Source organism: Pelophylax lessonae (assembly GCF_965119305.1).
Source record: "Pelophylax lessonae genome assembly, chromosome: 1".
NCBI lineage: Eukaryota > Metazoa > Chordata > Amphibia > Anura > Ranidae > Pelophylax > Pelophylax lessonae.
This window is the reverse complement of record NC_138768.1, coordinates 516868626-516883977: the sequence shown is the minus strand read 5'-3', so window position 1 is coordinate 516883977 and position 15352 is coordinate 516868626. Positions and strand designations below refer to the sequence as shown.

Genomic DNA, 15352 nt, shown 5'->3' with positions numbered 1-15352 from the left:
TGACCTCAGCAATAAAAACGCCTCTCAGGAAGGCTTTGAAAATGTTCCAGGTAGTGGCTAAATCAGGATTGTGCAAGGGATCCTGCCAAAAGGCATAAATCTGAGCGGTTACTTTATCATGAAAGGAAAATAGGGACAGCCCTTACTTCGTATCTAACAGTTTATCGACCTCCTGGAAGTCCAATGACCGGTGTACCAGTACATTCACCCCCGAGAATACGAGGTGTGAGTTGAATGAAATGCCCAGCCCACCCAGGAGAAGTTCACACAAGATAAGGTATCGGGGACCAAGCAAGTCTCCTGAAGTGCTCATATAGCTGATATGTAAGGGAGGTGGACATCATAGTGCACTTAAGTGGGTCCTGGAGCCCTCTAATGTTCCATGAGACAATGGGGACCTTACACATCATGGAAAAACAAAAAATAAGGTATGCGGCAAGACTTGCCACACATAGTGCATCAGGGAATCTCCCTGGTCCAACAAAGCAAAAGAAGAATCTAGGCGCTTCTTCAAGGCTAGGACACTGCTGCCTTGTCAGGTCACATGGTACAAACGGGCAAAACAATTCTTGCCAGGCAAACTGGAACTTGGAACTCCGGTACTGTACTGTCGTAAGTTTCTGAAAGGTGTTTAGAACACTAACCAGGAACATAGAAACTGAACAGTTACCATCTTCTCCAGCTGGGAAGTTCAATCCCACATTTCAGGGATTAGCCATAGGAACCCAACTGGTAGATGGTAAAAAAAAATAAAAAAGTTAACAAACAAAAACAACAGTTCAAAAGTAAGATCACCAATCAGGACCTATCCTCATTGGTCGCAGCGATTTCTTACCCGCAATTGTAGACCCTGAGAATGCTCAGGTGGTAGATAAGATATAAACGCTTAAAAGGGGATCAATGCTCTCCAGATTGAAAGGGTAGATACATTTTCCCAGTCAGAGCTGTATGATTTGATAGGATAACAGAAGAACAAGGAGTTCCCCTTCTTTGACCTGTAACTGGTAAGCACATAAATCTCCCTCCACCTCAGCACGGCTGGCTTGTTGGAACAGATGATTATTGGTGTCCATCAATCTCGATGCTTCAGCAGACGTTTCAAAGAAATGAACTTGCCCTCTGACTGGTATGCAATGTTTGGCAGGATATAGCATGGCATAAACTGCTTGGAGACGTTGCAATCTCTTTTTTCACCTCAACAAACCGGGCTCTGCATCTCTGCACCTCGGCCGAGAAATCTGGGTAGGAGGAGATCCGGGCCCCATTATTAAGGATATTCCTCTTTTCTCTGGCCATGCACAGTACAATTTCCTTATTCTTGTAGCTAAGCAGTCTGGCCAGAATGGTACCGAGTGGATGCCCAGGAGGTAATGGTCTTGGAGGCACTCTGTGCTCTCTCTCAACAGAGTATAAGGGAGTGAAGGCTTCTTTCCCAAATACCTCAAACAGCCAGCTTTCCACGAATGCTATGAAGTCCCTCCCATTTAACTTCTCAGGGATCCCCACAATGCGAATATTGTTTCTGTGTAACTGATTTTCAACGTCCTCGTTTTTAAGCTCATTAGCTTTTGCAAGCCTTGTGGTAATCTGAGCCTACCTGATGAGTGGGGCCATCTTATCCTCCACATCACTAATACGGTCCTCCACTGCCGTGGTGCGCTCCCGGATCTTTTGCAAATCATGCCAGATCAAGCCCAGTTCCTCCTCCAGCCCCCAAAAGTTCTCTTTTAGGGTATCAACTGACACAGTGTATTTATGAACTGCCCTTTGTATATCTGCCAGGGTGGGTTGTTCAGTCTCATCCGCCTCTGCTTCCTCCTCTATGTCAGGAGTGGGCTGAGCAGTGCCTGTGGGGCCTGTGTGGAAGGTTTTTCCACTACCCCAGCATTAAAGATGGCCAGGGTTGCCTCCAAATCTGTCTCTGAAGCCCTTCCTGATCCCCCTGTCAACCTCTGGGCATAGTAAACATGTCTCGTGGGGGCTCTTTCTCGTCCGCCTTAAGAGTTTTAGGAGGTTTACTCACCTTTGGGCTTCTCCCCACGAGGACACTGAGAAAGGGCCACCATGGCCCCATGTTGAGAGTCAGTCTGCCCGCCGTCTTCCTTCTGCTTGCGGGTCATCATGCCGCCGGATCGGGTAGCCAGTGATTCTAGAAGGTTCAGAGGGATAGGCAGCAGAGCCAGGGAAAAAGTCTTGCCAAAATTCAGGCTGGATCAGGATCTTGGCAGGATCTTTGGCGGGAGCTCTGTGAGACACGTCCTCTCACATGCCACTCTTGGCCATGCCCAACAGGACCTTTTTTAAATGCGGACCGCGGCTGCCATGGACCTGTGTGAATCGGCTCCACTGAGAGCAGGTCACACTTGCCTGTCATGTGAATTGGATGCAGGGAAACCCGCATCCAATTCACATGTGTAAACCCAGCCTTAGAGAAAAAGCACTGCAGGGGACAGCTCTGAATTAAAGGAGAAGTTTGCCTTTTGGAACATATTCCATGTTCCACGTGTATTTAAGGTGGAACATGGAGCATGTAAGCTGTTCCAGCTCCTGCCGCCAATTTCACTGATCTCCCGCACTTTGACAGTGGACAGGAGATCTTCTCCCCCCACCCACTGTGACTTTTTGAAAAAACGTGGATGAATGTGGCTCTGCCCACACGATCGCATCATTCATACACTTTCCTGTGAACTAATGAAGAACAACTTGTATGACTTGTAGTTCTCTAAGAAATCAGAGGGCGATGGTGAGCACCTTCGCATTTCATGGATTCTTCGTTCCTGTTCTCAAGTAACTGCCTGCCTGTACTAGGTACGATCAAGACAGTTATCTTGAGTGTCTGAAGGAGCCCTGTGTTGCATCGATGATCTGCTGATCACGGGTGCAATGCTCTGCATGCTCTCTAGAAAATATAAATAAATGCACTTTTTTTTTACCTGCAAAAAAACGGGCATTTATTTATTTTTTTTTAAAGTTGACCTTATCCTTTAAAAATTTGTATTTCAGCCTGAGTTGTTAATATTTAACACTTTAGAAGTGATTTTTAAAAAATAAATAGAAATTAGCCCAAAGTTGGGCTTTAAAACAAAAATCACACTTACCCAGGCATGTTCCATTGAGGTCATGAGTCACACAGTCCCGTAACACAGGCTCAGATATCTTTCTACCAATTACATTTTCATCGGTGCCATACAAAATTAGCGTGAAACTGTTTAAGAAACCTTAAATATATAAAAGCACACACATAACATAACAGTAGATTGCATGGTAATAAAAGGAAATATTTAACAGCTAAAGCTGAAAAATAATTGGTTATTCAGTAACAAATTATATTTAAATATGAAGCAAGTCCTAAAACCAGCGCAGCAATACCCTGCATGGATTTAGGACAGTGCTATAGAAGGTACATATTACTTATGACACCCAAGTGCTGTTTTGCAATCTTCACTGTAGTGATGATTGCAAAACACAGCGGTTCAGCATCTGAAAGCTTAATCAAGAAGCTAAAGGAAAAATTAAAACTATGAAAAATTAGCCCTATCGGAAATGTATAGTTTTTTTTTTTTAAGTTATTGTTTAGATACACAACAAGTTTAAGATCAACTTATGGCAAATATTCATCCAATGAGTTTTAATACTTTATTCTATTAATAGTTTGACTTATTTTATACTGTAGCTGCTGAAATGTTTTAAATCAGGACATTTGCCTGTCCTGGAATCCAGAGATGTCGGCACCCCAGCCGATGTTTTCATCGGCTGTTGGGTGCTAGCGCTGCCATTGATGGTATGGGAACCTGGCAGTGAAGCCTTGCAGCTTCACAGCCGGTTCCCTCCAACGCATGCGTGAAGTGTGCTTCACTCTATTATGGACTTGGCAGAGGGGGAAGGAGGAGGAGGGGGGGTCGAACTGCTGACATACCTTGCCATGGCAAGGTCCGACAGAAGCGGGCACAGGGTACTTGTCAGAAACAGGTACCTGCTTCCCTTTACCTTCCAAAAGGTGCTAACTGTGGCACCAGAGGTGGGGAGGAATCAGATAAGCACAAGTTCTAATTTTGAGTGGAACTCTGCTTTAAAGGTTACTAAACCCACAACAGTAAAATCAGTCTGTATATGCAGTAAGCCATGCTTGTTCTACTCACCGTTGAATGTAAGGGTTTAATCTTTCGCATTGTGTAAAAAGGCTGCTTGATCCTGTCTTCTCTGATCCTCCCCTACTTCCACAGTCCCCAAACCATCTTCTGATAGAAGAGGCTAGGGGACAAGCTGCACATGCTCAGTATGTTGTGTATTGCTAGAGAGTTTTTTTATTTTTTTTTGGAAGGTGCATGTGAGCAGCACAGGGCCAATCAGCACTGTCCAGACAGAGGGTCAGGGGTCCTGCAGCCTGATTAGCCAGTCAGAGCAGAATGAAAACTCCTCCTACAAGCTTTAACCAGACACTGATAGAAGTCACAAGATTGCTCTAATTGCTGATGAAAAAAGGTATTTAGCAGTTTAAAATGACTAAAATGGTTTCATTTCCAGGTACTGTATACTGTTAGAGACCAGATATAGTGAATGCAGGGTCCTAGGTTTAGTAATACTAACCTAAGCCTGGCGCTGGCGCACACTATGTTTTTTTTTTTCATTCAACCCATCGGGCTGAACGAAAGGAAAAAACTGAGGAGCTACTGTACTATGTGATGTTAGTACAGAAATCTCCATGTTGAGCTATTGTATTCTGGCAGGGGGATGGGGAATTTCCATCCCACCAGCATACACCGGTCAGCATTTGCAGCCATTGACTGCCAGCGCTGATCAGATGCCGGTCTTTCAGCATGTTTTGGTCAGCTGGCTTCTTTTGGACAAGCTGATCTACACATTGGCTGAATATTGGCTGGTTTCTCCTGAACCGGCTAATTTTCAGCCTATGTGTACTAGGTGATGTGAACATTGCTGAATGTACTCAGTAATATAACATTTAAAAAAAATTGGATGTTTGCCAGAAACAAGAATTTTTTAAAATTGTAACTCCCCAATACTTAGATGTGGTAGCTGCATTAGTTTAAGAACAAAAATACCAAATTGCAGCGCTTAAAATAGTGATATCCAGAAATTTTTCACAAGATTCATGAAATAAACTTCACAAAGTCCAAAGTCCATAGGAGTCCAAAGTTCAAAGTAAATGTGAAAAAATGATCATGGCATCCTACAGGTAAACATCCAAATGGCTACCTGCAGGCACTTTGATCATAAGATAAATAAGGGTTCCTCCAACAGAGTTAAGTCCGTGGACCAACATGTAGGGAGGATAAAAAACAGATCATGGTGCAATACCAACAAACTGAGATGAAGTACAAACAGAGGGAGGGTGACACCCGTAATGGAGAAACAAGGTTATACTGCGATTGACTCCTCAACCCCTCATGCAATGCAAACTCACTGGAAGACAGAAGCTTTATAAACCTTCAATAACCAACCAGTATGAAAACCTCAGTATAGTGTCAGCATAGGGAACCATTCATTTTTATCTTTAATACAGATCAGGATTTTTCACACCAATCCAGCTTAAGTCAAACGTCATCAGTGTATAAGGAAAAAAGTACATTTATTGTGCAAAAAGTGAACACATGAACAAAGAATAACAGCCACTCACATCTAAAATCAGACGGAGGCTCCAAAACTCTTGGGTAACACCATGATCTTCAGTATGTGGCCTCGCCCAACGCGTTTCCAGCCATTGCCATTCGTCTGGGGCTCCAAAATGTATTTTTTTTGTTCCCCCTTATATTTGTATTTGAAATCGCACGAGCAGAGAGTCATTTCTGCCTTCCGCGCCATTATTCTTAGCCCACTGCGTTACTTCCGGTTACTGGTCTCGTGCTGGTATTGGCAGAACGTCATTTCCGCACAACGTCATACCAGGCTACAGTCCTAATGCTAGTACTGGCAAGAACGTCACTTCCACTATAGTGGCCATTTTCTAATAGTCTCATCGGGATAATACAAGTATTCACATTATTAAATGATACCATTATTATATTCTAAAAAGCTTATAAAATATCGTATTATTGAGATCATAGAAAATATCCAATATACACTGTTGATCAATACAAATATGTAAAATCATTAATACAAAAAAAATCATCAAGTAAATAAAAATAAAATAACTGTAGCTAAAATATCATGAGAAATCAACGATTATCAATAAAACAATTAATGTCCCACTCTATATTATGTCCCAAAGGAGGAATAGGATTTAAGTTCATAAAGCCAGAACATTTCCTGTTTAGATATTTCCCTAATTTTATTAACCCATCTCCAATGGGGATCTAATTTGGTAATAGCTGTAAACTTTAAACATTGTGGATCACGATTGTGGTATTCTCTGAAATGTAGGGACAAACTATGCTTTTGGTAGCCTTTTTTGATTTTATATACACATGCTCTCTCAAGCGATCTCTCAACCTCCTAGAGGTACGACCCACGTATTGTTTGCGACACCCACATTCAAGAAAATAAACAACAAATTGTGTGTTTCACAAGTAATAAACGATTCAATCCCATATGTTTTACCAGTAGTACAGGAAGTGAATTGTGTGATCTTTCTAAGTCTCCCTTTATTCTGACTACAGATGACACATTTATTGCAAGGGTAGAAACTCTTTAGTTCTTTAAAAAACATAACTTCTTAGGGGGTGATCTACAAAGTTCTGGGGCAACTTATCTCTCAAATTTGGTACCCTTCTGAAAATGACCTCTGGTTTAACGGGAAGTAAATTTCCCAAAACCGAGTCAGATTTCAGTATAGGCCATCTCTTTTTAATAATCCCATTTATTTGGAAGTACAGTGTTGAATATCCTGTAATGAATGAACATATCAATTTCTTATTGTTATCATTACCATTTCCCTCCAGTGGTCAGAAGTTGGTCCCTCTCCACCATGCCTACCTCCCTCAAAGTGGATTCCAACACATCTTTGTTGTACCCCTTCTCCAAAAAACGATCCTTGAGAGAGTTAGCTTGTTCATAGTAATCCACAATGGTAGAGCAATGATGCTTGATGAGGGAAGGGCAGCTACACTAGAACACACTTTAACACACTTTAAAACCTCAGATAGAAATACCTACATCCCAGTAACAATCTGCCACGACCCTCTTTGGTTAATATACCAAAAGGTCAATTCATGAGAATCAAGCATAATTGCTCTTCCATTGAGGGGTTAATAAAATTAGGGAAATATCTAAACAGGAAATGTTCTGGCTTTATGAACTTAAATCCTATTCCTCCTTTGGGACATAATATAGAGTGGGACATTAATTGTTTTATTGATAATCGTTGATTTCTCATGGCATTTTTGCTGCAGTTATTTTATTTTTATTTTATTTTTTGTATTAATGATTTTACATATTTTTATTGATCATCAGTGTATATTGGATATTTTCTATGATCTCAATAATACGATATTTTATATTCTAAGAGTTTTAGAATATAATAATGGTATAATTTAATAAATGTGAATACTTGTATTATCCTGATGAGACTATTAGAAAATGGCCCGATAGTGGAAGTGACGTTATTGCCAGTACTAGCATTAGGACCATCACCATAGCCTGGAATGACGTTGTGCGGAAATTACATTCCGCCAATACCAGCACGAGACCCGTAACTGGAAGTAACGCAGTGGCCTACGGAATAATAGCACGAAAAGCGGAAATGATTCTCCGCTCTCGCATTTTCAAGTACAAATATAAGGTGGAACAAAATAGAATACATTTTAGAGCCCCAGACGAATAGCAATGGCTGGAAACACGTTGGGCGAGGCCACATACTGAGGATCATGCTGTTACCCAAGAGTTTTGGAGCGTCAGTCTGATTTTAGATGTGAGTGGCTGTTATTCTTTGTTCATGTGTGAAGTAAATAAAAATATACAGCGCCACTGACATAAAAATCTTTGTAAATAAGCAAAAGTGTGTAAATAAGCAAAAAAGTGTTAAATACGCTAATAAAAGTGCTAATATGTGAAATACTAATTCAATATAAAGGTGCCTGTAAAGTTGCTGACAAAAGGACCTAGTGTCAAACATAAATGGGCTCACCCAATATAATACCGGAATTTTTGTAAAATCTTACCTGTAAAATTCCTTTCTCTGAGTCCTCCGACAGTCGCCGCCTCTTCATATTCGTCACTATGGGGTTATTGACCTTTGCTCCGTAGGAGTAGCTAGGCAACAGAATATGTTAATATCAAAGCTTTTAGCATACCCCACCCCTAGGGGGTGGTCCCCTCAGTCAATACCCTCCTGCTTCCTGCATTCCTACCTCAGTTTCAGTAGCATAGCAGTAGAGTAAATAAACAAAACCCCAAAAGAGGGGCGGGGGCGGCAACTGTCGGAGGACTCAGAGAAAGGAATTTTACAGGTAAGATTTTACAAAAATTCCGTTTTCTCTTACGTCCTCCGACAGTCGCCGCCTCTTCATATTCGCCACTATGGGGACGTCCCAAAGCAGTGTAGACATGAGGGGTGGGAGAAAAATCGCAGCCGCGCCCAAGGCAATGCAGTACCCACATCAGAGAAAAAGGAACATTACCAAAGGAAGGAAACCAACTGGGCAACATGAAAAAAACTTGCTCAACAGGAGCAACAACCCAGGAAAACAAATAACCTAGGGATAAAAACATCCCAACAGCCAAGGGTCCAAGAAAAAAACAAGGAACCCTAAGGCACTGCCGCACAAAGAACCTTGCGGCCAAAGGAAGCATCTGCCGATGCCTGAACATCCACTTTGTAGAACTTTGAGAAGGTGTGAACGGACGACCAAGTCGCCGCCTTACACACCTGGGCCACAGAAGCCCGATGATGACAGGCCCAAGACGTACTCCGAGATCTTGTAGAGTGCGCCTTCACAGGCATGGGGGGAACTTTCCCCTTCAAAGCATAGGCCTGTTCAATGACCTGTCTGATCCATTTGGCGATGGTAGAAGCCGACGCCGCCATGCCCTTCCGTGGCCCCTCTGGAAGGACAAATAGAGAATCCGTCTTGCAAAAGGATTCAGTCGATGACAGGTAAACCCTGATCGCCCGAACAACATCCAAGGAATGCAAAGCCACTTCCTTTGGATGTTTAGGCTTTGCGCAAAGCGAAGGCAAGACAATGTCCTCATTGAGGTGAAATTACGAAATCCTTTTTGGAAGGAAAGACGGGTTAGGTTGCAAGACCACCTTATCCAAGTGAACCACCAAATACGGAGATCTGCAGGAGAAAGCTGCCAGCTCCGACACCCTACGAGCTGAAGTGATTGCCACCAAAAAGGCGACCTTCTTGGACAACAGACAACGAGATCTCCCTGATCTTTTCAAAGGGAGCATGTTGCAACACGGACAGAACAAGATTCAAGTCCCATGGAGGTAAAGGCTCCCTCCTAGGAGGGACCAGATGCCGCACCCCTTGAACAAAGGTGCTAACCAAAGAATTAGACGCCACAGGGCGTTGAAAGAGAACGGCCAGAGCAGAAATCTGACCCTTAATCGTGGCCAACGCCAAACGCTGGTCCACGCCCGTTTGAAGAAAAGCCAACACTCTTGATACAGAGTATGAGCGAGGGGAATACCCCCTGGACTCACACCAAGCAAAATAGGCCTTCCAAGTACGGTAGTAAACCTTCCCCGAAGAGGACTTTCTAGCCTTGATCAAAGTGCGAATGACCTCAGGGGAGAGACCCCTATCCTTCAGGATCTTGGTTTCAACAGCCAGGCCGTCAAAGCCAGCGACTGTAAAGCAGGATGGAATATCGGCCCTTGAGACAGGAGATCTTCTCGAAGAGGCAGACGCCGCGGAGCGTCGACCGCCAGATTCACGAGATCTGCGTACCAAGACCGGCGAGGCCAGTCTGGTGCCACCAGAATCACCGTTTTCGGTTCCGAGGCCAACCTGCGAAGGAACCTGGACAGCAGTTGAATCGGTGGAAAGGCATACAACAGGCGATACTGATGCCAGGGCGTCACTAACGTGTCCGAGGCGTCTGCCCGAGGATCGCGCGTCCTTGCCACGAACCTTTCCACCTTGTTGTTTAGACGAGACGCGAACAGGTCCACATCTGGGGACCCCCACTTCTCGCACAACATCAGGAAGACATCCGGGTGAAGGGACCATTCTCCCTGGTCCAGGGTCTGGCGGCTCAGATAATCCGCCTGCCAGTTCTCCACCCCCGGAGTGTGAACTGCAGATATCGCCGGGACGTGCGTCTCGGCCCAAGATAGAATGTCGGCTACTTCCCGAGCCGCTCGGGCACTCCTGGTGCCCCCTTGGTGGTTGACCACCGCTGTGGCATTGTCCGTCTGCACCCGAACCGGACGGCCCTGCAGCCTGTCCGACCAACGCCGAAGGCAGAGATTTATCGCTCGCAATTCCAGAATGTTGATCGGAAGAGAGGACTCCTCCTCCGACCAAGTTCCCTGGGCGGACAGAACGCCCAGAACACCACCCCAGCCCGACAGGCTGGCATCCGTGGTGATCACCATCCACGAGAAAGGGGCGAAAGGGCGAAAGGACTTGCCCCCCGACACCGCCGGGGACCGGAGCCACCACAGAAGGTCCCTTCTGGTGCGATGGCTCAACGAAATCTGGAGATCCAGAGATTGCTGTCGCCCGTCCCACCTGGCCAGAATCTCCCTTTGGAGACCCCGGGTGTGAAACTGGGCAAAGGGGATCGACTCGAAAGCCGAGACCATCAATCCCAGACACCTCATGCACGTCCGGAGGGACGAGCACTGAACGTCCCTGAGGGACCCGACTTCTTCCTGAAGCTTCCGGAGCTTGCCTTCCGGCAGGAAGACCTTCGCCTGAACAGAGTCCAGGATCATTCCCAGGTAAGGAAGACGAACGGACGGACACAGCGTCGATTTTGAAAAATTTATTATCCAGCCAAACACCTGTAGCGTCTGCATTGTGACGGACAGGTCGCTCACCAGACCCTGACTGGTCGCATACCGAACCAGAATGTCGTCCAGATACCTCAGGACCGAGATGCCCTGGGCTCTCAAAGCCAGAACCGGCGCAAGCACCTTGGTGAAAACCCGCGGAGCCGAAGCAAGACCAAAGGGTAACGCCACGAATTGGTAGTGATCCTCCGCAATGGCAAATCAAGGGTACTTCTGGTGACCCTCGAAAATGGGGATGTGAAGATACGCATCCTTCAGATCGATAGAGGCCATGAATTCCCCCGGAACCAGGGCAGCCACCACTGATCGCAGGGATTCCATGTGAAACTTGCGAACCCACACAAAGTGGTTCAGAGCTTTCAAGTCCAGAATCGGACGTACCTTGCCCTCCTTTCTGGGCACAGTGAACAGATTGGAATAGAACCCCCGAAATCTGTCCCGATGAGGCACCTGAACCACCACTCCCTGAGCCCGCAGGTCCCGCACCGCCAGGTGCAGATCCCGCAATCGCTCCGGAGATAGCTGAAGATTTGAGGGAAAAAATCTGCCTGCCGGCCGAGAGAGAAACTCGATCTTGTATCCAGATCGAACGATTTACTGAACCCACCTGTCCCGAACGCGGGCCAGCCAGGGTTGAAGAAAACCGAGCAAATGCCCCCCCCCCACCCCAGAACTGGGTGAGGGCGCCCCTTCAGGCCGCATTGTTATGGGCAGCGGACCCGGACTGGCCGGACTTCTGCTTACCTGCCCACGGCTTTTTCTGGGAGCCTTGTCCCTTGAAGGGCTTGCCCTTATAGTGCGACCGAAAGGCACGAAAGGACCCCTGAGAGGGTCTAAACGAGGTATTCTTCTTACCGCGAACAAACTTAGCCTTGTGAGTCTGGGGCAAGAGAGTGCTCTCACCCCCAGAAATACCCTTTATCAGAGTATCCAAAGATTCGCCAAAAAGGCGAGAGCCCGCGTAGGGCAAATTAGCTAAAGTCTTGCGAGAAGATTGGCCAACAGACCAACATTTCAGCCAGATCAGGCGACGGTTCAACACCGCCACACTTTGAAGACGCGCAGCCAAAAGGGACCATATCCAAGTCCGCATCACACAAGTACATGACACCCTGATGAATCTGATCCACCATAGCCAGTGTTGACGGTGAAGCAGAGTCAGTCACCAGGGTGCGCCTGAGCACCTGCGTCCAATCGGCAATAGCCTGGGCTGCCATAATGGAAGCAAAAATCGGCTTCAGCATAGAGCCCGCAACCGTATAAGAGTGACGGGCCAGAGACTCCAACCTCCTGTCCGTAGGGTCCCGGAACACCGGGGTATCCTCAGCAGGGATCGCAGTGGATTTATTCAAAATCGCCACCGCGTGATCCACCTGAGGCGGCACACACCAACGCTCATCAGTAGCTGGCGTAAAGGGATAACGCAGCTTGAACCTACTCGGCACAGCAAAAGGCTTCTTTATATTGCGCCATTGCTCATCAACAGCGCGCTGAATTTCCGTAGAGCAAGGAAAAACCTGCGACGTTTTGCGTCTTGTTTGCGTCCCGTATGAGGACATCAAAACAGGAGGACATGGTTCATCCTCCAAATGCAGTGTTTGCTTGATAGAAGCAACCAACTCATCCATGAGTGCAAGCTCTTCAGACGAGCCAGGGGGAGAATTATCAACCCCTTCCACCTCAGCCTCCCCTTCAGACCCCGCAAGGTCTAGAGATGAGCGAGACCCTGAGAAGGGCACTCCAGCCATAGCATCCCCATCGCCCTCTGAATCAGAGGAAATTGACACTCTGGGCCTTTTTGTGGATCGATCAGCCACCAGCATCTGCACCTGAGCAGCTAAGTTAGCCACAATAGTAGCCAGATCAGCCCCCTCGGGGGAAGCAGCAGCCCCTTGGCCCCCTACCAAGGTGGGGGGAAACTTGCTTTCCTGAGAATCCATGCCCCAGTAGACTTAGGAAAAAAAGGAGTACTGCCCCTTTAAGATCGCGGCGAGCGTAGCCCACCGCACTCACAGAATACACTGACCCCCACAGGGATAGGAATACAAGGCAAGGAATACAGGAATACGGAAAGGTAAAACCTGGAGAGAGAGATCACACAGGCTGCTGCACCGATCGCTGTCCCAGAGGAAAAGGAAGTGATAGAAACATAGAAACATAGAATGTGTCGGCAGATAAGAACCATTTGGCCCATCTAGTCTGCCCAATATATCTGAATCCTATGAATAGTCCCTGGCCCTATCTTGTATGAAGGATAGCCTTATGCCTACACCCATGCATGCTTAAACTCCTTCACTGTATTTGCAGCTACCACTTCTGCAGGAAGGTTATTCCATGCATCCACTACTCTCTCAGTAAAGTAATACTTCCTCATATTACTTTTAAACCTTTGCCCCTCTAATTTAAAACAGTGTCCTCTTGTGGTAGTTTTTCTTCTTTTAAATATGCTCTCCTCCTTTACCGAGTTGATTCCCTTTATGTATTTAAAAGTTTCTATCATATCCCCTCTGTCTCTTCTTTCTTCCAAGCTATACATGTTAAGGTCCTTTAACCTTTAAGTGATGCAAGACTGACCGCCCCTATGAAGCCTATGTAAAGGCTACACAAACATGGCCGCTGGCTGAGGCTCCATAGGCAGATACAGAAACAGCGCTGACATGAGGCCGGAGCGATCGCCGCCAAAAACGCTGCTCTTTCCACACAGGACCGGCCACCATAGCTCGCTGCAAAAAAATGGCGGTCACCGCACAGTATGCTCCAAAAATGTTGCACAAGCATGTCACACACAGCATACAGCATGTCTCACAGAAAACTCAGCCTGTTACACAGAGCAGAGCAGGAGAGCCCCCCCCCCCCCTTCAGCCCACAGAAAGGCAGCTAATACTGACAGGGAGCTCAACGTTTTTTCACAGACATGCAGGGTCCCACAGTCCCAGACTGACACCCAAAACAGACAGGTCCCCACACAGAATACACTTACCATCCGGATGGCGTGGGGAACCCGCACAAGCGATCAAACCGCTGCACTAAGGACAGGGAGAGTCGCAGCCAGGACGCAGTGGAACAGCGGTGCGAAACCGCAAATGGCGTCCGGTGAGGTAGCCACCTCACCGCAGCATCCCTGCAGCGAACAGGGATGGGTCGTTCACATATGCCAGGGAAACCTGAGCTGAACGCTCGATGGCAGGCTGGGAAGCCACTGGCCCTGAACCCCGGATAACCAGGGAGGCCAGTCCGAGACCCAGCTCCGCATGATCATCTTCATCCGAAGAACTAAACTAATGCTGAAAAATAACAGCTAAGTAAAGAAGAGAAAACACTTGAAATAAAATCAAAAAGAGAGAATAGAGGCTGAGACTGAAATCCCAGCACAGGATAAGCCTGCTAACTCCTGAGCTAGACAATTGAAACTGAGGTAGGAATGCAGGAAGCAGGAGGGTATTGACTGAGGGGACCACCCCCTAGGGGTGGGGTATGCTAAAAGCTTTGATATTAACATATTCTGTTGCCTAGCTACTCCTACGGAGCAAAGGTCAATAACCCCATAGTGACAAATATGAAGAGGCGGCGACTGTCGGAGGACGTAAGAGAAATGGTATATTTATGTAGCAAGCAGCTACGTAAAAGCTAGATATGTGCAAATGAAGCGGTAATACGTTCAGAAAATAAATCACAATAAATAATAAAGTGCAAGTGCCATTCAATGACCTCTATGGGTAATGCTATAACATCATTTATAGTCGGTATAGAAGATATAGCAGTCTCTTCAATAACCACAAAGTGCTCAGGTGCTAATCCAGTGACCTCTATGGATAATGTGCTAACGCCATTGTTAAGTCAAATATCACAGTCTCTTCAATACCCACAAAGTGCTCAGATGGATAAAACAGGTGTTCGTGATCCCACAACCATAATAAGATGGCTATGACCCGTGTTTCACCACTGTGTCTTTTCACGCAAAATTTCCTAGGGAAATGAGCAGGGTCACGTTACCATATCCTGGAGTCATAGGGCACTGCAAGGGTTAATGAAAAGGCATGCCTTCCCAAACCATAAACTCGATCCACAGCATGTGATAAAAGAAGCGAGAGGGAGATCTAATGCTCTCTGTTGCAAATATTTATTTAAATAAAACAAACTAATAGACTCACATCTCAGTACACATAAGCTGTGCGGGCTGTGCAGGTAAAGATATGACTGTAATACAAACGGAGAGAGACACAGGAAGCCTTCCTGTGTATGCTGCAGTGTCACGTCCGTCTGGAGTCTCCGCCCCCTATACGCGTGTCGTCACGTGCTGTGGGCATATTTAACACTTTTTTGCTTATTTGCAGACTTTTGCTTATTTGCCCAGATTTTGTCAGTGGCGTTGTACCTTTTTATTTACTTATGGCCTTTTATGTGCAGTGATTCACACAATTTGATATA

General features: G+C 46.1%; 1 protein-coding gene across 1 annotated transcript in view; it reads right to left on the bottom strand.

Moving 5' to 3' along the window:
* PCSK4 (proprotein convertase subtilisin/kexin type 4) overlaps positions 1-15352 on the bottom strand; it is a gene marked incomplete at both ends in the record, with an annotated part of 193199 nt that overhangs the window by 21579 nt on the left and 156268 nt on the right. The window contains one exon of the mRNA XM_082247179.1: positions 3099-3218. Within this exon, the coding sequence (XP_082103305.1) occupies positions 3099-3218 (120 nt within the window). The remainder of the gene's footprint in view (positions 1-3098; positions 3219-15352) is intronic.